General features: G+C 49.4%; 5 protein-coding genes across 5 annotated transcripts; all 5 read left to right on the plus strand.

Annotated features, from left to right (window-relative positions):
- Positions 1-9,381: 9,381 nt before the first annotated feature.
- LOC311202369 (feather beta keratin) lies at positions 9,382-10,052 on the plus strand (the record flags this gene model as incomplete). Its single annotated transcript, XM_084276962.1, has 1 exon — positions 9,382-10,052. The coding sequence occupies one exon, from the start codon at positions 9,382-9,384 to the stop codon at positions 9,685-9,687; it is 306 nt and encodes a 101-aa protein (XP_084133088.1). The 3' UTR covers positions 9,688-10,052.
- Positions 10,053-12,307: 2,255 nt separating this feature from the next.
- Positions 12,308-12,613, plus strand: LOC311202372 (feather beta keratin-like; the record flags this gene model as incomplete). The annotated part of the gene is made up of 1 exon (XM_084276967.1): positions 12,308-12,613. One exon carries the CDS (start codon positions 12,308-12,310, stop codon positions 12,611-12,613), a length of 306 nt encoding a protein of 101 aa, XP_084133093.1.
- Positions 12,614-15,365: 2,752 nt separating this feature from the next.
- Positions 15,366-15,703, plus strand: LOC311202370 (feather beta keratin; the record flags this gene model as incomplete). Its single annotated transcript, XM_084276963.1, has 1 exon — positions 15,366-15,703. Exon 1 carries the CDS (start codon positions 15,398-15,400, stop codon positions 15,701-15,703), a length of 306 nt encoding a protein of 101 aa, XP_084133089.1. The 5' UTR covers positions 15,366-15,397.
- A 3,345-nt stretch (positions 15,704-19,048) lies between these two features.
- On the plus strand, positions 19,049-19,354 carry LOC311202373 (feather beta keratin-like; the record flags this gene model as incomplete). Its single annotated transcript, XM_084276968.1, has 1 exon — positions 19,049-19,354. One exon carries the CDS (start codon positions 19,049-19,051, stop codon positions 19,352-19,354), a length of 306 nt encoding a protein of 101 aa, XP_084133094.1.
- A 2,687-nt stretch (positions 19,355-22,041) lies between these two features.
- Positions 22,042-22,347, plus strand: LOC311202374 (feather beta keratin-like; the record flags this gene model as incomplete). Its single annotated transcript, XM_084276969.1, has 1 exon — positions 22,042-22,347. One exon carries the CDS (start codon positions 22,042-22,044, stop codon positions 22,345-22,347), a length of 306 nt encoding a protein of 101 aa, XP_084133095.1.
- Between the last annotated feature and the right edge of the window lie 249 nt (positions 22,348-22,596).

Consider the following 22,596-nt stretch of genomic DNA (forward strand, 5'->3'; position numbering starts at 1 on the left):
GAACAGGATTTTATTTTCATTTCCCAAATCTGGCATGTTTTGCAGTGTGGAGAAGAGCATTTTCCTCCAAGATACGCCCTACAAGGCATTTACCTTAACTGTATATACAGCTGTTATCCCTCACAGTGCTTATTCATAAATTCATAGCCATTTTCTCAATGACACTGGTCATCTCTGAACAGGATTGATCCTTGGGCAGAGAGCTCTACCTGGTCCAACACCTCTTTTAGTCTTCAAAAATAGCATTTAAGTGGAAGCTGGATTTATTTCAGGTCTCTTTGCAGGATTTGATCATGTTGCAATTAAAGGCAGGTAGATGCCACCCACTATTTTTTTGTTGCCACTGACTCAAAGTGAAGTCACAGGACACCACAGAAGCAGATGGTTGGTTGTTGGGTTTTTTTGCTTCCCACCCCCCAGCATCTTGATGGGGTGGAGAAGGACAATATTATAGGAAAGGAAAGGAAAGGAAATGTTGCAGTAGACTGTACTCTGGAAGTGGGGTTTCCATTCAGGCTGGGTTTTTTTTTCTCCTGTGGCAATACTAAGCTGAAGACTGTGTGAAAAATATATATGCAAGAAATAGTTCTGTCCTGATTGGTACTTAATTTAACACAAATGAGAGACATGTGTTTAATAGACTACCAAAGAATAAGAGGAAATCACAGAATCATGGGCTGGGCTGGGTTGGGAGGGACCCCAAGGGTCACAGAGCTCCAACCCCCTGCCACAGGCAGGGACACCAACCTCCAGGCCGGGAGCTACACAAGGTTGCCCAGGGCCCCATCCAACCTGGCCTTGGACACCCCCAGGGATGGGGCACCCACCCCCTCTCTGGGCAGCCCCTTCCAGCCCCTCACCACTCTCTCTGGACAGAACTTCCCCCTAATCTCTCATCTCACCCTTCTGCCACCCCTCTGCTGATGGAGCCCAGGATACCGTTGGCCTTCCGAGCTACAAGAGCCCCCTCCAGCTTTCCTGGAGCCCCTTGAGGGATGGGAAGGGGCTCAGAGCTCTCCCCAGCAGCAGCCTTCTCTTCTCTGGGCTGAGCCAGCCCAGCTCTCCCAGCCTGGCTCCAGAGCAGAGGGGCTCCAGCCCTCAAGACCATCAAAGTTGCCTGTGGGCCTAAAAAGCTGCCTGGGCCTGGGGTACCTGAGAAAATGACCCAACAAAGAGAACTCCACCATAGACCTCCCTGCTCAGAGAGGCACCAGCTGCTTTGGCAAAGGTAGAGACTTTATTTCATTAACTCTTCAGGGCCCTGACTGGAGTCAATGCTGGTGCAAGTTTGCATAATGCAATATATTTATGTGTAGCTGATTTTTTCCTCTGTTATGTCCTCTTTTCACCTCTCTTCTTCTTCCTGGTTGGGAAACTAAGGAGTAAAGGCAGGTGGGAATATTCTAGGATTTGCCTAACCCCTGCTGAGCAGCTGTGTAACGTTAAAGTGCCTCAGCTGGGTTCATTTGACTGAAAAATCACATATACATAGATAGGGAGATTAATAAATATGTACATGTGTTTATTTTCTTTCAGAATTAATGTACTGAGATTTGGTTCTTGCAATTTAAACACAAATGAAGAAAATTACTGGTTCTATCAAGGTAAAGCTGAAAGCCAATGCTGCTCAAAGCCAAGTGAAGGTAAGTTTTAAGTACTTTTAAAACTTAGAGGTAAAAACAAAAGTGTCTGTTTTTTAACTGACTGAACCACCACAGGCACTGTTCCTAGGGAGGAAAGCTATCACATGCACTAGATCCCTTAATTACTGGAATTGCCCTGACAGTGCAACAGGAGACCCTGCGATGGCCCAGCCATTGAGTCCTGTGGCAGGAGCACCTTGAGAGCAGTGGTGGTTGTGGGGTGGCAGCTCCTTCTCTGTGTCCAGGTGAGCTGGGTGGTCCTGGATATCACCAAATCCAGGGTAATGCCCCATGGCAGCTTTCCAGGAGTGCCTGGGACAAGCCAGGTAAGATCTTTAACATACATTACAGGGAAGGTGTTGGGAATTCCTTAGCTGCCAGCTCTCCTCATCTTCTTTAGCTGATGTATTTTGTGCCGCTAATCCAGGCTTAGTGTAACCTGTGCTCCTCTTAGGAGCCTTCTGTTTCCTAAATACTGTCCCAGACTCTGCTCAGTGCTTGGCATTCATTGCATGTGCTTTCTACAGCCCCTTGTGCCAATAGTATTTTGTGGGGCTCCACAAGGCTTTTTACTCTAGTTTTGGGCACTGTATAAAAATGCCACCTTGAAACTTCCCTTGCAGCTTAACTTTTCATTGCCTTTGGCAAATTTTAATTCTAGTTATTATCTAGATTTAATAGTGAAGCACAGAGGCTAAATGAATTGTCAGAGGTCACTTGGTGAGCAAATGAAACAGCCTGGAGTAAAACAGGCTTTCCTCATTGGCATTTATCATAGTATTTGTAATTTGAATTCCAGCAGCTCTTTGAAGTCTTAACTGAGATTGCATTGCACCAGGCAGACAAAGGGCAAGTCCACACACTGAACAACAAGTATTTGAACTGATTAGGCCTGAGAAACAAAAGAGAAGGGATCACTATCTCACAAATGCAACATTAATTCACGGGGATTAAGGGAGGGGCTGTCAGTATGGGAAAAATACGGTGAGGATTTTGATATGTCCTGAAATGACTTTTCCAGCCTTACACAGGAAATCTCTGGCAGTCAGGAAGTAAACACAGACTTGAGTTTTAATAAATTATTTAATGCTATGAGTACCTATTATATTCACATTCTCCCAGTGGTGCTTCCACAATAAACTGAGGATTTGGTGTAACAGCTCAGTCTGTAGGATGACTGAAGTATGTGTGGCTCCAGCTAAGGCAGTGGTTTGCACGCCAGCATATCCTTCTCTCTGGGGAAGTCATGTTTACAGGAAAGATAAGAGACCTGAAACTCAATCTGAAGAGATAAGTGTCCAAGAGGGGGTTATGAATCCTAATGTAGTGGAGACAAACTCAACCTGAACAAAACATAGCTGGAAATTACCACACTTGCTGTTTTTATTCTCCACCTCCTTGAAATGAATGCTGAGCATTGATTTTTATTCCCCCCCTCCAAGACAGAAAAAGCAGCCAGTATTTTTTTAAAGCTGATTAAAGTATTTTAAGACACCATCCCTAGTTAAAATCCTTGGCTTCATTGGTGTGTGTTGCAACTTAAGCTGTTGCTGAAGAAATCTGCAATTAACGATGCCTGCAAATTACTAACTGTGGAGTAATGGTCTTTGTTAAAAAAGTAATGCTCTCTAAATGAAAATCCAACATCAAAAATGGTCCCTAAGGTGATAGTTGGTTCCAATTTTGGTTAAATCCATGTTGATAATAAAATTGTATCCACTTTCCTGAAGAGAGCAGTTAAAGAGGGGAAAACATGAAACAAAGGAAAGAACAGGAAGATAAATAGGAGGCCTATATTGTGGGAACTTAAATTGCTTGAAAGCTTTTAAAGAAGCCTTTTGTGCCTCAGGTCCTCATTAGATACCCAGATTTTCCCCCCCCCCAAGACAAAGTTCTACATCTAGCCTGATTTGCACATGTCCTGACCTTCCCATTCTGCTCTCATCCTTTCATTAGAGTACCAAGAGGAAGGGTGTGAGGATGATGAAGGGCCTGGAGCATCTCCCCTGTGAGGAAAGGCTGAGGGAGCTGGGGCTGTTCAGCGTGGAGAGAAGAAGACTAAGGGGGGAATCTTACTAATGTTTATAAATATCTTCAGTATGGGATGCAGGGGGAATGGGCAGCCCCTTTTCAGTGTCTGTGGGGACAGGACACAGGGCGATGGGCTCAAGTTGGAGCACAGGGAGTTCCCCACCAATCTGGGGAAGAACTTTTCCACAGTGAGGGTGAGGGAGCCCTGGGACAGGCTGCCCAGGGGGTGTGGAGTCTCCTTCTCTGGAGAGATTCCAGCCCCATCTGGACACCGACCTGTGTGCCCTGTCCTAGGGAGCTGCTTTGGCAGGGGGTTGGACCCCATGAGCTCTGGAGGTCCCTTCCAACCCCATTTTCAAATGAAAATCCAGCAAAAACTTAGCGTGACGCAAGCACCTTAATGCGTAACTGGGGAATGAACATTAATAACCTTGAGGAATATTTCAGGGTGACTTTGTAACACTGTTTTAAAACGCTGCAATCATGCTGGATACTTAAAATATGATAATAAGTGTTTTGCATGTTTAAATCATTAATGAGAGTTTGCAAAGTTGCTTTGAAATCCTTTAATCTGAAACTTCCGCAGGCTGTTCCCAATGACTGGTGTTGCTTTGGGATCTTTACAGAGACATCTGCTTTACAGGAATAATTTAGGAGGTGAGGGCCACAGGTTGGATGAATTATTATAAAATTAAAAAAATACTAGTAACTAAGAAAATTAAGTGTTTTTCAGAGAAAGGTGGTTGAGCTTGAACACTTTTTATACTGAAATCTCCTAGTCTTCTACAACTTAAGATCATAGAATCATAGAGTGGCATTGCTTGGAAGGGACCCCAAGGATCATAGAGTTCCAACCCCCCTGCCAGGTTTGGAAGGGACCCCAAGGGTCCCAGAGCTCCAACCCCCTGCCACAGGCAGGGACACCAACCTCCAGGCCTGGAGCTACACAAGGTTGCCCAGGGCCCCATCCAGCCTGGCCATAAAATGGTACCAATAAATAAGATGGTACCCCAGCAGTGGTAGCATCTTGTCCAAAGGGATTTACTTGCCTAATTGCTGTGGATTGTGCTTTAAATGTGCAAAGAGAGGTTTTTTTTACACCCAGCTATGAATTTAACCCCAGCATTAGGGCAGAAAGTGTCCTTTTCACTGCTCATCAACCTTGTCCAAACAGCTGAATGCTCAGACTGCAAAATCACACCACCTCTCTTGAGGGTTGGGTCCAGGTTCTTCAGAGCATCAGAGCACTAAAATTAAGGAGGAAAAAAACCCAAATTTCTTCTGCCTGTAGATGAGGAAATGTGAACTTGCTCCCCACAAACATGCAGGTTCCTTGGGCATGGCCAATGAGAGAGTTCACTGCAGTAATGGCCATGATCTTTGGTATTGCTTCATGCTGAGCTTAGTGATTCCCTGTAATCCCTCTTCTGAGATCTGACTTCAGCGGTGGGTGAGCTGTGAGGGAGACAGAATAAGGCACCCAAACCACTCCTGCTTTACAGCAAAAGATAAGATTTGCTCCCAATGAAAAATGATGAGATTTTGGTTGCCAAAACCACAATGCCTCAAAGGGTGTAGATTTTTAGAAATCATTTATTTGCCTTGAAAATGAGAGAGCTCAGAGCTGTTCCAAATCTGAAACCAGAAGTAACTAGGAGTTTTGAAGCCTGTTCATGCTTTCCAAGCCCATCTGCCTTCTGTCCCTATGAGTACCACAGCTAAATATGATTTGAGGGGAAAGACTGGGGAACAAGAACATGGTCTGATGCCAGGCAGCCTACTAAAACCAGTACCACTTGTGGCATTGAAGAGGGGCTGGCTCTTGAATTACACCCAGACAAGTGGAAACCAGTCTGTCACTTGAGAGGACTCATATCCTGAGAAGAAAATTGTTCAGAATTATAAGACTTTACCCTTCATGGTTGAAATCAGGGCAATGAGAGATAAATCCACAGAAGGAAGTCTTGTTTGTGTCTGCTGAGGTCCAGGGTGACTTAAGATGATAAGGGGTGAATCTTAGACCCCAGTTTAGGGACAAAAAAAAAAGGCATTATGAGGCAAGGAATCATGACCTGATTAGGAGCTGATTAGTGGAATGACATCCATGACTTTAATCTGTTTATCTGAAAGGGATATTACTCAATTCATGGGTGTCTGAAGCCAATACCACACTCTAATAGCATAGCGTGCTGCATGTGTAAATCATTAATGAGTACTTGTGATGTGACATTTGATTTAAGGAGGACGCTGGAGCTTCCTGATAAGAGTTATTGCCCCAGGGATCCCTCTAACACACCTCATAATTTAGAAAGGCTTTATGGAGAGGAAAAAAAATTTACTGCTCTATTAGGGAAGCAAACAAGTAGCAGGTAAACAACTCCAGGCAGGAAATCTGTCTGTAGGGAAGGGCAGATCTCAGGGTATGAGAGACACTTTCCCTGACTGGCTTGTCCTGTTGGCTGACAGCTACTGCTTTTGACATGCCAGCCCAAAGACAAGCTATGTGGGGCCAGAAAAAGGCTTTGTCATCCTTGGTGGCTGCAGTTTTTCATCCTGATTCTTACTGGCAGGCCTTTTAATCAGGGTTGATTCACAAATCACCATCCCAGGGACCAACTTGGTGTAGAATCCATCAGGAAGGGTTAGGGTAGCCAGAAATTATCCTTTTCTAAAGAATAAGAAACAAAATACCAATTTCTGTCTAGAAAACACATTGAAATGTTTGAAAAAAGGGTAGATGAGGTACTTAGGGATATGGTTTAGCACAGGACAGGAATGGTTGGACTTGGTCTCGAAGGTCTTTTCCAGCCTTGTGATTCTGTGAAATAGAAGTGATAACACCATATACCTCTTTTTTTCAGGGCAATAAAGTGTCAAGGCAAATCTGAGGCCCTCCCTGGTTTAGCTTGAAGGAGCCCACTTAGAGGATCACTGGATGTGAGTTTTCACTATGAATCGGGAGCAGATGTGAGGCTCAAGTTCTGCAGGTAACTTAATCTCCCAGCTGAGCTGAGGAAATGATGTTTTCACCAAGAAGGATGTGGTGTGTAAGGAGAGAAGGGCGAGAAGCAATGACTTAGGGTTTGTACAGCACCTTTGAGTGATAACAGCAGGGACAGACCCAGACTGATGCTTCAGAAAGTAGATGGTTTGTGTTGATTTCCTAAAAGCCCATATTCCAGCCTTGTATTGTTACCCAGCGCTGCTGCATTGTGTAGTCATAAGACTTGAGAGTAGCTGTAGATCTGATCCACAAGTTTTCTGGAAGGTTATTGCTATGACACACACTAAAATACTTTTTAATGAAAAAATTAACATCCCTGGTTTCTGCAGCTATTAACTATTCCCTGCTGAGAGAGTAACCCTGACTCTCAAATTGAAATTATTATCCAAGTGACATAACTATTTAAATTTTGTCATATACCTGAAATATTTACATATTATTTACACTTTGTGTCTCAACCATTAATGAATATTTGGTACTTTGAAGTCCTTTCCTTTAAAGAAGCCAAAGGAGAAGCTTCATTATGGTTCTACAGCCCTAGGGATCTGCAGACAGACACACCTCGGTGGCTTCTAAGTGTGTAATGGAGGTAAATGAAAGATGAAGATCCTGATCTTTCTAGGTCAGAAACTTGACATGAAATGTACTTTTTTTGAATGAAAGAATAACTTATAAAATTACTGCCACAAATCCTGGAATCGATGCCTTATCCCACCCCAGCAATTACTGCAGGATGCATTCCCAATGAATTTGGGTTTCTCTGTACTGTTCTCTCATAACAATAACATCCCAAAAGTGGGTGTGATGTTTTGTAGGAACTCTGCTGGGTGGATAATTTTACCCCTTCACAGTTTAATTCTTGATTTGCTGTAGTCAGGATCTATTGATTTCTGCTTAAATGACTGAAATAAAACATTTTTCTCATCAGAAATGTTTCAGTCAATAGACTAAAAATATAACTTTCAGCCTGTCTTAATTTTTTTTCTTCATTTGGTTAGCCAAAATTACCAACTCCAGTTATTTGAATGTAGCACCAGTGATTGTTTCCTACACCACCTGAATGAAGCCTTTGGGTTTCTGCATTTGGGTATGGTAATACAGCAACTGAAAGTATGTGTCCAAGCAATTGCAGGGATGCCATCTTCTCATGGGCTCTCAATTGCTTTAATTTCTTTCCTACAGAAGAATTGTCTGAACGTTCTAAGTGGATGTTCAGGATGCCAATTTGTTATGCCAGTTCATGAAACCTTAGCATATTACAATCCTAATTAGATGGGAAACAACTTTTCCAATAGCCCACGTCCACCAGCAGATGCTCTGCACTCGCTCCAGCACCTCAATGTCCTTCTGATGCTGAGGAGCCCAGAACTGGACCCAGCACTCAAGGTGCAGCCTCCCCAGTGCCCAGTCCAGGGGCACAATCCCCTCCCCAGCCCTACTGGCCACCCTATCCCTGACACAAGCCAGGATGCCCTTGGCTTTCCTGGCCCCTGGGCACACTGCTGGCTCCTGTTCAGCCTGCAGCCACCCAACACCCCCAGGTCCTTCTCTGCCTGACAAATCACTCTTTGAGTCTTCAACAGAAATGGTGCTAAAGGTCAAGAGGCAAATTATTTCTAGAAATGGTTTGAAGTGTTAAGTTGGCTTGGAAGAACACACTTTTTAAGACAATCTGATGGTGCTGCGTAGTGTGTTGGGGATTAAAAGGAGTTGGAGCTTCTACAAAATTAGAAGGGAGTGACACAAGCTGTAACCCATGATGTGGTTTCTAAAACAATGCACTTGATGACTGGCAAACTAAAGTTTTGCTACTATGCAAGGTATGTGACCTAATTAGGCTTTTATCTAAGAAAAATTTTACTCTTGATGAGAGATTCAAGCTAGATCTGTGGCAGAGTACAAAGAAGCAGAGCAGGATACCTGGAAGTATATTTGCATAAAACATGCAGATTTTCCAGTGATGTAACAACCTATAGATGAGCTTCTCATCCCTCAGGTTTCCAAATGGCCCCATGGGAGATGAGGCAGGGACTAAAATGACAGAGAGGGGAGGAAAAAGGTGTTGCTTTCAAGGCAGATCACCCCAAATGTCTAAATTACCTGAATCAACAGTGCTGGTCATGAAATTAATTTCATTACTAATGATGATGATTAAAACAAAGCTCCAGGGTGGAATGGGCATGCTATTAGTAAGGAAATGAAGAGACAGCACTCAAGGTAGGAAATCAAAGCCTACTTTTGTAGTAGACAGTGCTCAGCTCATCTTGCATGGAAACACATTACGTGTACCTCTGGCCCTGAGGTGCTCTCGACCAGTATAAAAGGCAGTGCAACAGCAGCCTCCTCATCCACTGCTCTTGCCTTCTCCTCCTTGGTGAACAAGGTGAGTAGCAACGATGTTGCTCAGTCTTCTTTCTCTTGTTCTCCTTTTTGCCTTATCTTCCTGATCAAGTACTTTTAGTTCATGTAGGTTTCATGTTCAGCCTTACTCCGTGGTAGTACTTGTAGAATATCTGTCCATCTTGTTCTCCCATGGGATTCAGAGGGAGGCCTTGGGCTTTCTTTAAAGAGAAAACTTCAAGACTGGGGCTCTGGATTCTCCCTGTGCTTTCTGTCTTGCCGAGCAGGCTGTCAGGCTGTGCCTCACATGGTTCCTGTGCTCTCCCTGCCCTGTCTCCCAGGTACAGCTCCATCCTTCCAGCCATGTCCTGCTACGACCTGTGCCGTCCCTGTGGGCCAACCCCTCTTGCCAACAGCTGCAACGAGCCCTGTGTCAGGCAGTGCCAGGACTCCCGGGTGGTGATTGAACCGTCTCCTGTGGTAGTGACCCTGCCCGGACCCATCCTCAGCTCCTTCCCCCAGAACACCGCTGTGGGCTCCACCACCTCTGCTGCTGTTGGCAGCATCCTGAGTGCTGAGGGAGTGCCCATCTCCTCTGGTGGCTTTGGGCTGTCTGGCATCTCTGGCCTTGGTGGCCGCTACTACGGCAGAAGGTGCCTGCCCTGCTAGAGCCGGGCTGGACGCCCAGTGAGTGCATCGCCCAGGAAGCCCAAAGCCAGGTGCCGGACTGAGGACGGAGCTGCTGGCCAGGCTTTCCAGAGGGGCTGAGCACCAGCGTGCCCTCCTGCAAAGGAGGGAGGCAAGCAAGGTGCCAGCCTGTGCTGTCTGGAAAGATGGCCCACCCACGTCTTCTTCTGCTCCTGCTTTCTTCTCTGCATCATGAGCCGCTGTTGTCTCCTGCTGTCCTGTGACAAGGGTTCATCCTGAAGCAATGTGAAGGGGTGCCTGACTGTCAGCTGCCCTGGTAGCAGGCTGGACGGGGTCCCTTCCCCCATACACTGCTTAGTTTCACTCTCTAAACCTAATAAATTTTGTGCTGCATTGTAATTTGAGTCTCCTGGTGTTCCTTCCCTCCTGGGATGCCCATCCAGGCTGTCCAGGGGGACCTCTGATTCTCTGGTGGGGCGTAGGCCTTGTAGGCCATGTGGACCATTGACTGCTCCATACCCGGAGAAGCTGAGTACCCTGAAGGGCCATGGTCATTGGAAGAGCCACAGAGGAATGTGTGCTGTTGCCTGAGTGTGGGAAGAGTGGCCAGCAGCTCCCTCCTGGGACATATGAGCAAAGAGCAGCTTTGGCTCCTGGCTTCTGGTTATTGAGGGAAACTGTGCAGTGCTGGAAGACACTTCTGTACAGGCCAACACCTTGCAGCCAAAGGCTCTGGCTTATGTTACCACTCACAATTTATGTTGCCAATCACCCTTCCAAACTCCAAGCCCATCTACCTGACCCTGGAGCCGGAGACAGTCCCAAAAGACATGAAAGGAAATGAGGGAGCTAGAACAAAGGTGTAAAGGAACCTTGCGGCCCCCTGTGGGATTTTGGCCCAATGGGGTTTGGTTGAGCATGGGTGTGTAAAATGGGAGAGGAGGAGTGTGTGCACACAGAGTTCCTCCTCCCTCAGCCCAAAGTGATTGGCAGTGCTGGTGAGATGTTATGGAAACTCTGTTAGGGTGTAGAAGGGAGCAGAAACAGCACCTATTTCCCCACTGGAGCATTTGTCTGGTCACCAGTATCAAGTGTTGCAGACGTCTGTGTGTATTTCGTGGTGTTCTGAGGGGACGTGTGTCTGGAGTAGGTGTGCAGCCAGTCCTCCAGAAACCCCACTCAGGTGCTGTGCAGGCTGTGCCTGGAGAGGCCCAAAACCAAGATCTTGTTCCTCCAAGGAGGAATCAACTGGGGAGGCTGAGGGAGTGATACCATGCCCCCCATCTCCAAACTCAGTCCCTCCTTCCCATGCACATGTCCTCCACAGGCAAGCCTTTGCTGGTCCCGATGCCCTTCTTGTACTTCCCATCTTGTGCTGTGCACCTTCTCCTGTCCTTGCAAAGCCTCATGGCCCCTCCTTGCTGCTGCACAGGTGGGATGTCCTGTGGAAATCCTGCTGAGTATTTGGCCATGCCAAGTGCTCCAGCAGTGTGGATGGCCAAAGCAGAAGTTGTGGCAAGGACATGGCCAGGATAATGACACCTATTGATTGGCTGGTATGAGTCTTGGGACTGGGGCACTGGGGAGCATCCAGCTTTACAGAGGTGTCCATCCAAGAGTGTTTTCAGGGGAACATTCATTCTCCTTAATTGGGGTGGCTTTCTGCTGAAGGCTGGAGCCATTAAGGAGAGAAGGATGATGGGAAGGAGCCAGGAAACCTTCTGGCAAGAGCAAAGCTCCATCTGAGAGCGAGAGTCTAAAACCCAAGAGCAAAGGGGCCCTGCCTTGAAAGGCAACACCTAAGGCAGTGAGAGTGAGCAGAGCATGGAAGTGAGTGACCAATGATGCTGACCTTGCATGTGGGTGTCCAGGCTGAAGCCTCAGGCTTATGAGGAGAGCTGATCCATTCATCAGGACAAGCTTTAAAGTGCAGCCTGGAGGGCAAGTGGCTGGAATCACCTGGGGAGGTGGGACACTCACCATCACTGGCTGCATCATCTGCCTGTGCTGACGTGTCTTTTCCTCTGGAAATCTTTTTGGTCTCTAATAGTGTCACTTGAAAGGAGCTTGTGTGGCTGAATGGGCACATCAGGAACAGGGAAATGAGAAGGCAGAGTTGAAGTGAACATAAGCAGTGTCCCCATTTCTATAATTGTGATGTTTTGCATGCAAGATGAGCTTGTTGGTAAATATGTTGCATATGCAAAGGATGCCTCTGGTCCTGGGGTGCTCTGGAGCAGTATAAAAGGCAGTGCAACAGCAGCCTCCTCATCCACTGCTCTTGCCTTCTCCTCCTTGGTGAACAAGGTGAGCTGCAACTGCCTCTGCCTCAGTCTCCTTACTCTTCTCCTCTTTGACTTCAGACCTTGCTTTAGACTTTGCTGAGCACCTTGCTCTTTGGTGGTGGTGATGATAATTGTGTGATGGTCACCAGCATGGGAGGTGGGATACAGTCTTGGGCTTTGTTTGCTGGGAATCCTTGGGGACTGGGGCTCTGGGTTCTCCCTTCCTGCCGATGCTGCCTGTCCCTGCTCCCCAGCCTGAGCCTTCTGTCTTGCCGAGCAGGCTGTCAGGCTGTGCCTCACATGGTTCCTGTGCTCTCCCTGCCCTGTCTCCCAGGTACAGCTCCATCCTTCCAGCCATGTCCTGCTACGACCTGTGCCGTCCCTGTGGGCCAACCCCTCTTGCCAACAGCTGCAACGAGCCCTGTGTCAGGCAGTGCCAGGACTCCCGGGTGGTGATCCAGCCCTCTCCCGTGGTGGTGACCCTGCCCGGACCCATCCTCAGCTCCTTCCCCCAGAACACCGCTGTGGGCTCCACCACCTCTGCTGCCGTTGGCAGCATCCTGAGTGAGGAGGGAGTGCCCATCTCCTCTGGGGGCTTTGGGCTGTCTGGCATCTCTGGCCTTGGTGGCCGCTACTACGGCAGAAGGTGCCTGCCCTGCTAGAGCCGGGCTGGACGCCCAGTGAGTGCATCGCCCAGGAAGCCCAAAGCCAGGTGCCGGACTGAGGACGGAGCTGCTGGCCAGGCTTTCCAGAGGGGCTGAGCACCAGCGTGCCCTCCTGCAAAGGAGGGAGGCAAGCAAGGTGCCAGCCTGTGCTGTCTGGAAAGATGGCCCACCCACGTCTTCTTCTGCTCCTGCTTTCTTCTCTGCATCATGAGCCGCTGTTGTCTCCTGCTGTCCTGTGACAAGGGTTCATCCTGAAGCAATGTGAAGGGTCCCTGCTCATCCCTCTCTCCCCACGTGTGTGGGAGGAAGATGCTTGTCCATTGCTGCGAAGGGGTGCCTGACTGTCAGCTGCCCTGGTAGCAGGCTGGACGGGGTCCTTTCCACCCTGCACTCCTTTTTTCACTCTCTATACCTAATAAATTTTGTGCTGCATTGTAATTTGAGTCTCCTCGTGTTCCTTCCCTCCTGGGATGCCCATCCAGGCTGTCCAGGGGCAAATGGGATTTTATACATGGAAAAGACATATGGGGTAGAATTGTCATATAGTAATCTTCCTGTGGGAGATAGGGGTGTGTTTCCAACTGAAATGTCCATGTGGACAGGATCATCCTTTACATGTGGCAAAGTCACTCCAAGTCACCCACATCCTTTTTTCCACAACAGAGGACTTGCAATGTCTTGCTGGGTCCATGTTGTTTGATATATATTTGAGTTATGTCCCTTGATGTCTGAGCAGAGACCATCTCTCTGTGCCTGCCAGGCCCCTTCCTGATGTCCTCAGAAATGCTGGTGGAGCTGAACAGTCACTCTTTGGGTTTACATGACCTGTGGCCTGTGGCAATGACATGATGGTGTTTAGCAAAGCGTTCTCCGTTCTCTTAACCTTGGTGGAAGGAAGAAAAGAAGAAATCCCCAGGATGCAGCCATTGGTGTTCCCTGCCCTGTCTGCCCTGATACTGCTGTTATCAGGGAGAGAGGAACCTTGCCCCATGAGTGAATTTGTCATGTAGTTGGTGATGGAGGAGAGGCCCAGATACCTTGTCCAGTCCCTTCCTCCCATGTGCTCTAGTGTCCAGCAGTGATACTTTGCCCTGCGGTTCCCAGTCTTGCATCTTAGAGTGAGGGGCACATCCTGTGCTGTTCAATCCTCTGTGCAACCCCCACAGTGCCTTTGCCCACAGCTGAAGCCCTGTCTTCCCTGAAAGATGGCAGCTGCCAGCAGCCCCCTGTGCCTGTCTGTGCTGGGATGCCCTCAGGAGATGCAGTCTCCACCAAGCATCATGAGTCATGCTGAACTGGTGACAGAAGCCATGTGGGGTGGAAAGATCATAGCTGGGAGGGAAGGCAGCACCAGAGGCAGGCAATGGGACAGAGCTGGGTGCAGTGGGGCATTGCAGCCTTTGGGCAGTCCCTTGCTCTAGACCACAACAGCAGGAATATGATGGGCCAGTGGAAAAGTGCATCTGCCTGTGTGTGCTGAGATTATTGGGAAGTGGAAAAAGGAATCCCAATGTGTCGTTGCCTCCAGCATATTCCTACTGGTGTTCTTAGACCATCCATAGTTGTGCTGAGTTTTGATGTGTCATGGAAAGCTTTTCCTGCATTTTGCAGTGCCTGTTATTGAGTTAGTGTGGAGGATCAAAGAAGGAGGGTTTGGTAGCCTTGGGGATGAAGCAGCAACACTTTGGAAGACGCAGCACTGATCCTTGGTGCTGGGGACCAGTAGGAGGAGACTTAATGTAGACTGAAGATGAAAGTCACTACTTCTCAAGCATCCTCCTGTTAAATGGGGTCTAATGGATGGTCCGAGATAAGACAAGAAAGGGCAAAGAGCATATGGATTTCTCTTGATCTTAAATTAATGAGCCTAGAATGTTATAGGCTATCCTAGGTGATGGGCAAGTTTATGTCTAAATTTGATGGAGTTAAATATTAGCTTACAAAATGCTTGTGGTGACTCCTCTCAGAGCCAATTATTTTTTGAGCCTGGACTGGTGTTAAAGGGTTGTAAGAAGAAATGTCCTGATCATTATGAGAATCATTAAAGTGTGACCCTGGAGGGCAAGAGTCTGGAATCACCTGGGGAGGTGGGACACTCGTCATCACTGGCTGCATCATCTGCCTGTGCTGACGTGTCTTTTCCCCTGGAAATCTTTTTGGTCTCTAATAGTGTCACTTGAAAGGAGCTTGTGTGGCTGAATGGGCACATCAGGAACAGGGAAATGAAAAGGCAGCGTTGCAGGGAATATGAGCAGTGTCCCCATGTCTGTAATTGTGATGTTTTGCATGCAAGATGAGCTTGTTGGTAAATATGTTGCATATGCAAAGGATGCTTCTGGTCCTGGGGTGCTCTGGAGCAGTATAAAAGGCAGTGCAACAGCAGCCTCCTCATCCACTGCTCTTGCCTTCTCCTCCTTGGTGAACAAGGTGAGCTGCAACTGCCTCTTGCCTGTTTCTTGTCTTTCTCCTTTCTCTGATTTTCCAGCCATGACCAGTATTTGTCCCACTGTAGCTTTTGGTTGCAGCTGTGTCCCTTGATTGTGCTTCCATCATCTCTGTTTTCTTTAGCACACTGGAGGGAGGTGGGATACAGTCTTGGGCTTTGTTTGCTGGGAATCCTTGGGGACTGGGGCTCTGGGTTCTCCCTTCCTGCTGATGCTGCCTGTCCCTGCTCCCCAGCCTGTGCCTTCTGTCTTGCCGAGCAGGCTGTCAGGCTGTGCCTCACATGGTTCCTGTGCTCTCCCTGCCCTGTCTCCCAGGTACAGCTCCATCCTTCCAGCCATGTCCTGCTACGACCTGTGCCGTCCCTGTGGGCCAACCCCTCTTGCCAACAGCTGCAACGAGCCCTGTGTCAGGCAGTGCCAGGACTCCCGGGTGGTGATTGAACCGTCTCCTGTGGTGGTGACCCTGCCCGGACCCATCCTCAGCTCCTTCCCCCAGAACACCGCTGTGGGCTCCACCACCTCTGCTGCTGTTGGCAGCATCCTGAGTGCTGAGGGAGTGCCCATCTCCTCTGGTGGCTTTGGGCTGTCTGGCATCTCTGGCCTTGGTGGCCGCTACTACGGCAGAAGGTGCCTGCCCTGCTAGAGCCGGGCTGGACGCCCAGTGAGTGCATCGCCCAGGAAGCCCAAAGCCAGGTGCCGGACTGAGGACGGAGCTGCTGGCCAGGCTTTCCAGAGGGGCTGAGCACCAGCGTGCCCTCCTGCAAAGGAGGGAGGCAAGCAAGGTGCCAGCCTGTGCTGTCTGGAAAGATGGCCCACCCACGTCTTCTTCTGCTCCTGCTTTCTTCTCTGCATCATGAGCCGCTGTTGTCTCCTGCTGTCCTGTGACAAGGGTTCATCCTGAAGCAATGTGAAGGGGTGCCTGACTGTCAGCTGCCCTGGTAGCAGGCTGGACGGGATCCCTTCCCCCATGCACTGCTTAGTTTCACTCTCTACACCTAATAAATTTTGTGCTGCATTGTAATTTGAGTCTCCTGGTGTTCCTTCCCTCCTGGGATGCCCATCCAGGCTGTCCAGGGGGAACTGTGATGCCCTTGAGGGGAATAATGTGGGTATTTAAGGGTCAGTGATTGACCTGCCTTATACCTGGAGAAGCTGAGTACCCTGAAGGGCCATGGTCATTGGAAGAGCCACAGAGGAATGTGTGGTGTTGCCTGACTCTGGGAAGAGTGGCCAGCAGCTCCCTCCTGGTACATGTGAGCAAAGAGCAGCTTTGGCTGCTGGCTTCCTGGTGATGAGGGAAGCCCTGCTAGAGTACATCTCACATGAAGACAGGCTATAAGACTCGTGGGTTTTCAGCGTGGAGAAGAGAAGGCTCCAGTGACACCTTATATCAGACTTGCACTATCTAAAGGAGCCTACAAAACAGCTGGAGTGGGACTCTTTACAGGAGTATGAACTGATAGTACAAGTTGTAATTGTCTTATGGTGAAGGACAGGAGTTTCTGATTAGGTGTTAGGAAGCAATTCTTCACTCTGAGGGTGTGAAGGACCTGGCACAGGGTGCCCAGAGAAGCTGTGGCAGTCACTGGATCCCTGGCAGGGTTCACAGCCAGGTTGGATGGGGCTTTGGGCAGCCTGGGCTAAGAGAGGTTCTCCCTACCCATGGTGGGGGGGGCTTGAATTAGAAAGGCTTTGAGGTCCCTTCCAGCACAAGCCATTCTGTGACTGATTTCTGGGCAGGCTAACATCCTCCTGCCCAAGGCTCTGATTACATGTTGACACAATATGCCCTTGCCATTCCCTCCTCTAAGCACTTCTTCCAAACCTTGAACTGGAGGGAGTCCCAAAGCAGTTGGAGGACATGTGGCAGCCAGGAAAAAGGTGTAAAAGGAAATACAACTTCTGATTTTCAATTTTCTTCTTTTTCCCTCTCTTCTGCTTTCTCTTTCTCAATGGAGATTAGTTTGGCCCTGGCCCTGCAGTCCTGTATCTGACAAAGACTCCCCTTGTGTACTACCCTCATTTTAAAAGTACAGGTTTGCACCAGATGGCTACCTTCTTGTCTTCCCTAAAAAAATCTATCCTTCAAAATACCCCTCTGAGTTTATCTGCTGGATGACCCAGTATAGAAATGCACTCCCACCCATGACTGTGAGCCACGCTGACCTGTTAGCAAAGGAAAGTCAGGATCAAACTAGGGAAGGATGGCAACATCCTCAGCACATGTTCTGAGGGAGCAGAGTACAGTAGGATGCCCAAGCCTTTTCATAGACCCTCAGATGGGGTCTATGAAGTTGGAGAGTGGAGAGGTACGAAATGGCTTCTTTGCATTTAATGTTTTGCTCGTGGAAGCATTTTAAGTGGAAATGCTGTGGAGATAAAACTGGTGTGGAGTATGTTTTGATGGTAAATAAAACTCATGTTTGAAGGAAATCTTTCTATTCCATGCAGGTCTGCTGAGTTGTAGCCCCACTGGGGAATTCTTCTGCATGCATGTTTGCTAAGACAAACATCTCCTGTCATCCTAAAGGCTCCCTTCATCTTACTGAACGAGGAATTTGGCCTGAGCCTCTTGTGATTAGAGAGTTGCCACTCTCTGACAGGGACCCAACATAGCAGGGGAAAGTGTTTTGTGCACCCTTTGAAGTGAAAATCCAGCTGAGGTGCCAGAGGAGTGCAGATGGTGCCCCAAGCAGAGTTGTTATTCCTCTTGGGAACACGCAGCCCCGATCTTGCTATGAGAAATGCAGTGCAGAGCATCCAAACATTTCCTTAGCACACATCTCTGGGGGGATATGGAAATCATTGGTGCTGTGTGTGCTGACCTGTTGGTACAAAAGGCCAAAGCAGAAGATGAGGTATGGACATGGGGAATGTAAGAAGGAGGAGTTTTGAAGCCTGAAGACATTCTTATCAGGGAGTGGTTTCTGCAAGATGACACCAGTGGCTAATTAATACTTAATTGTGTGAAAGCAATGTCGTTGCCTTTGAAACATTCTTGTTCTGGGGATTGCTGAATTCCAGGCAATGCTAAAAGAGGTGAGAAGGCAAAACACCAGACTAATTTGTTCCAAGGGCAACGCCAGATAGAAATGAAAGTATAAAACCCCAACAGCATAGTCTTCCTGATGAAAAAATGATGACTGTGAAAGCTTAAAAGGCCTTAGAGGCACAGAGACCAATGGATTTGGCCAGTCCCCACATAAAGTCATCCCTTTAATCATAGGTTTAAGTTAGAGGGAAAAAAAAAGCTTCATTAAAAATAAGGCTAAAAGCATGTGTCAGAAGGTTAAGAGGCTGACATCACCAGAAAAGATGGCATGAGTCCACCCAGTTGTCTGAAACATCTGTCTGATTTTTGTTGTAAATTCCCTTGAAAACTTATTTAGTCTCTAATATAGTGACTTGAAAGGAGCTTGTGTGGCTGAATGGGCACATCCAGAACAGGGAAATGAAAAGGCAGCGTTACAGAGAACATAAACAACCAACCCATTTACGTAAGTGGGATGTTTTGCATAAAATGAGCTTGTTGGAAACATTTGACGTGTGCAGTGGGGTAGCTCTGGTCCTGGGGTGCTCTGGAGCAGTATAAAAGGCAGTGCAACAGCAGCCTCCTCATCCACTGCTCTTGCCTTCTCTTCCTTGGTGAACAAGGTGAGCTGCAACTGCCTCTGCCTCAGCCTCCTCACTCTTCTCCTCTTTGACTTCAGACCTTGCTTTAGACTCTACTGAGCACCTTGCTCTTTGGTGGTGGTTGTGAGTCTTGTGTGAGGGTCACCAGCATGGGAGGTGGGATACAGTCTTGGGCTTTGTTTGCTGGGAATCCTTGGGGACTGGGGCTCTGGATTCTCCCTTCCTGCCGATGCTGCCTGTCCCTGCTCCCCAGCCTGAGCCTTCTGTCTTGCCGAGCAGGCTGTCAGGCTGTGCCTCACATGGTTCCTGTGCTCTCCCTGCCCTGTCTCCCAGGTACAGCTCCATCCTTCCAGCCATGTCCTGCTACGACCTGTGCCGTCCCTGTGGGCCAACCCCTCTTGCCAACAGCTGCAACGAGCCCTGTGTCAGGCAGTGCCAGGACTCCCGGGTGGTGATCCAGCCCTCTCCCGTGGTGGTGACCCTGCCCGGACCCATCCTCAGCTCCTTCCCCCAGAACACCGCTGTGGGCTCCACCACCTCTGCTGCCGTTGGCAGCATCCTGAGTGAGGAGGGAGTGCCCATCTCCTCTGGGGGCTTTGGGCTGTCTGGCATCTCTGGCCTTGGTGGCCGCTACTACGGCAGAAGGTGCCTGCCCTGCTAGAGCCGGGCTGGACGCCCAGTGAGTGCATCGCCCAGGAAGCCCAAAGCCAGGTGCCGGACTGAGGACGGAGCTGCTGGCCAGGCTTTCCAGAGGGGCTGAGCACCAGCGTGCCCTCCTGCAAAGGAGGGAGGCAAGCAAGGTGCCAGCCTGTGCTGTCTGGAAAGATGGCCCACCCACGTCTTCTTCTGCTCCTGCTTTCTTCTCTGCATCATGAGCCGCTGTTGTCTCCTGCTGTCCTGTGACAAGGGTTCATCCTGAAGCAATGTGAAGGGGCCCTGCTCATCCTCTCCTCACATGTGTGGGAGGAAGATGCTTGTCCATTGCTGCGAAGGGGTGCCTGACTGTCAGCTGCCCTGGTAGCAGGCTGGACGGGGTCCCTTCCACCATGCACTCTTTTTTTTCACTCTCTACACCTAATAAATTTTGTGCTGCATTGTAATTTGAGTCTCCTGGTGTTCCTTCCCTCCTGGGATGCCCATCCAGGCTGTCCAGGGGGAACTCTGATTCTCTGGTGGGGCGTAGGCCCATGTAGGCCCATGTAGGCCCATGTAGGCCAATGATTGTCCTGCCTCATACCAGGAGACGCTGAGTACTCTGAAGTTCCGTGGTCTTTGGAAGAGCCACAGAGGATTGTGTGCTGTTGCCTGAGCGTGGGAAGAGTGGCCAGCAGCTCCCTCATGGGACATATGAGCAAAGAGCAGCTTTGGTCCTGGCTTCTGGTTATTGAGGGAAACTGTGGAGTGCTGGAAGACACTAATGTACAGCCTAACACCTTGCAGCCAAAGGCTCCAGTTTATGTTACTACTCACCCTTCATTATTTCAGGCCCATCAACCCAACCCTGCAGCTGGGGACAGTCCCACAGTACTTGAAGGGAAATTAGAGGCTCGGACAAAGTTGTAAAGGAACTTGTGAGCCCTCTGTGGGATTTTGGCCCAATGGGGTTTGGTTGAGCATGGGTGTGTAAAATGGGATAGGAGGGCGTGTGCACACAGAGTTCCTCCTCCCTCAGCTGAAAGGGATGGGCTGTGCTGCTGAGATATTATGGGAATTCTGTTAGGGTGTAGAATGGAGCAGAAACAGCACCTATTTCCCCACTGAAGCAATTATTTTGTCAACAGGATTAAGCATTTCAGAGCCCCGTGTGTGAGTTTCACAATGTGCTGAGGGGACCTGTGTCTGGAGTAGGTGTGCAGCAAATCCTCCAGAAACCCCACTCAGGTGCTGTGCAGGCTGTGCCTGGAGAGGCCCAAAACCAAGATCGTCTTGTTCCTCCAAGCAGGAATCAACTGGGGAGGCTGAGGGAGTGGTACCATGCCCCCCAGCTCCAAACTCAGTCCCTCCTTCCCATGCACATGTCCTCCACAGGCAACACTTTGCTGGTCCCGATGCCCTTCTTGTACTTCCCATCTTGTGCTGTGCACCTTCTCCTGTCCTTGCAAAGCCTCATGGCCCCTCCTTGCTGCTGCACAGGTGGGATGTCCTGTGGAAATCCTGCTGAGTGTTTGGCCATGCCAAGTGCTCCAGCAGTGTGGATGGCCAAAGCAGAAGTTGTGGCAAGGACACGGCCAGGATAACGACACCTATTGATAGGCTGGTATGAGTCTTGGGACTGGGGCACTGGGGAGCATCCAGCTTTACAGAGGTGTCCATCCAAGAGTGTTTTCAGGGGAACACTCATCCTCCTTAATTGGGGCGCCTTCTGCTGAAGGCTGGAAGCCATTAAGGAGAGAGAAGGATGATGACAAGCAGCCAGGCAACCTTCTGGCAAGAGCAAAACTCCATCTGACAGTGAGAGAGAGTCTAAAACCCAAGAGCAAAGGGGCCCTGCCTTGAAAGGCAACACCTAAGGCAGTGAGAGTGAGCAGAGCATGGAAGTGAGTGACCAATGATGCTGACCTTGCATGTGGGTGTCCAGGCTGAAGCCTCAGGCTTATGAGGAGAGCTGATCCATTCATCAGGACAAGCTTTAAAGTGCAGCCTGGAGGGCAAGTGGCTGGAATCACCTGGGGAGGTGGGACACTCACCATCACTGGCTGCATCATCTGCCTGTGCTGACGTGTCTTTTCCTCTGGAAATCTTTTTGGTCTCTAATAGTGTCACTTGAAAGGAGCTTGTGTGGCTGAATGGGCACATCAGGAACAGGGAAATGAAAAGGCAGAGTTGAAGTGAACATAAACAGTGTCCCCATTTCTATAATTGTGATGTTTTGCATGCAAGATGAGCTTGTTGGTAAATATGTTGCATATGCAAAGGATGCCTCTGGTCCTGGGGTGCTCTGGAGCAGTATAAAAGGCAGTGCAACAGCAGCCTCCTCATCCACTGCTCTTGCCTTCTCCTCCTTGGTGAACAAGGTGAGCTGCAACTGCCTCTGCCTCAGTCTCCTTACTCTTCTCCTCTTTGACTTCAGACTTTGCTTTAGACTCTACTGAGCACCTTGCTCTTTGGTGGTGGTTGTGAGTCTTGTGTGATGGTCACCAGCATGGGAGGTGGGAGAAAGTCTTGGGCTTTGTTTGCTGGGGATCCTTGGGGACTGGGGCTCTGGATTCTCCCTTCCTGCCGATGCTGCCTGTCCCTGCTCCCCAGCCTGAGCCTTCTGTCTTGCCGAGCAGGCTGTCAGGCTGTGCCTCACATGGTTCCTGTGCTCTCCCTGCCCTGTCTCCCAGGTACAGCTCCATCCTTCCAGCCATGTCCTGCTACGACCTGTGCCGTCCCTGTGGGCCAACCCCTCTTGCCAACAGCTGCAACGAGCCCTGTGTCAGGCAGTGCCAGGACTCCCGGGTGGTGATCCAGCCCTCTCCCGTGGTGGTGACCCTGCCCGGACCCATCCTCAGCTCCTTCCCCCAGAACACCGCTGTGGGCTCCACCACCTCTGCTGCCGTTGGCAGCATCCTGAGTGAGGAGGGAGTGCCCATCTCCTCTGGGGGCTTTGGGCTGTCTGGCATCTCTGGCCTTGGTGGCCGCTACTACGGCAGAAGGTGCCTGCCCTGCTAGAGCCGGGCTGGACGCCCAGTGAGTGCATCGCCCAGGAAGCCCAAAGCCAGGTGCCGGACTGAGGACGGAGCTGCTGGCCAGGCTTTCCAGAGGGGCTGAGCACCAGCGTGCCCTCCTGCAAAGGAGGGAGGCAAGCAAGGTGCCAGCCTGTGCTGTCTGGAAAGATGGCCCACCCACGTCTTCTTCTGCTCCTGCTTTCTTCTCTGCATCATGAGCCGCTGTTGTCTCCTGCTGTCCTGTGACAAGGGT

This window comes from Gallinula chloropus (assembly GCF_964237585.1).
Source record: "Gallinula chloropus genome assembly, chromosome: 29".
Lineage (NCBI taxonomy): Eukaryota > Metazoa > Chordata > Aves > Gruiformes > Rallidae > Gallinula > Gallinula chloropus.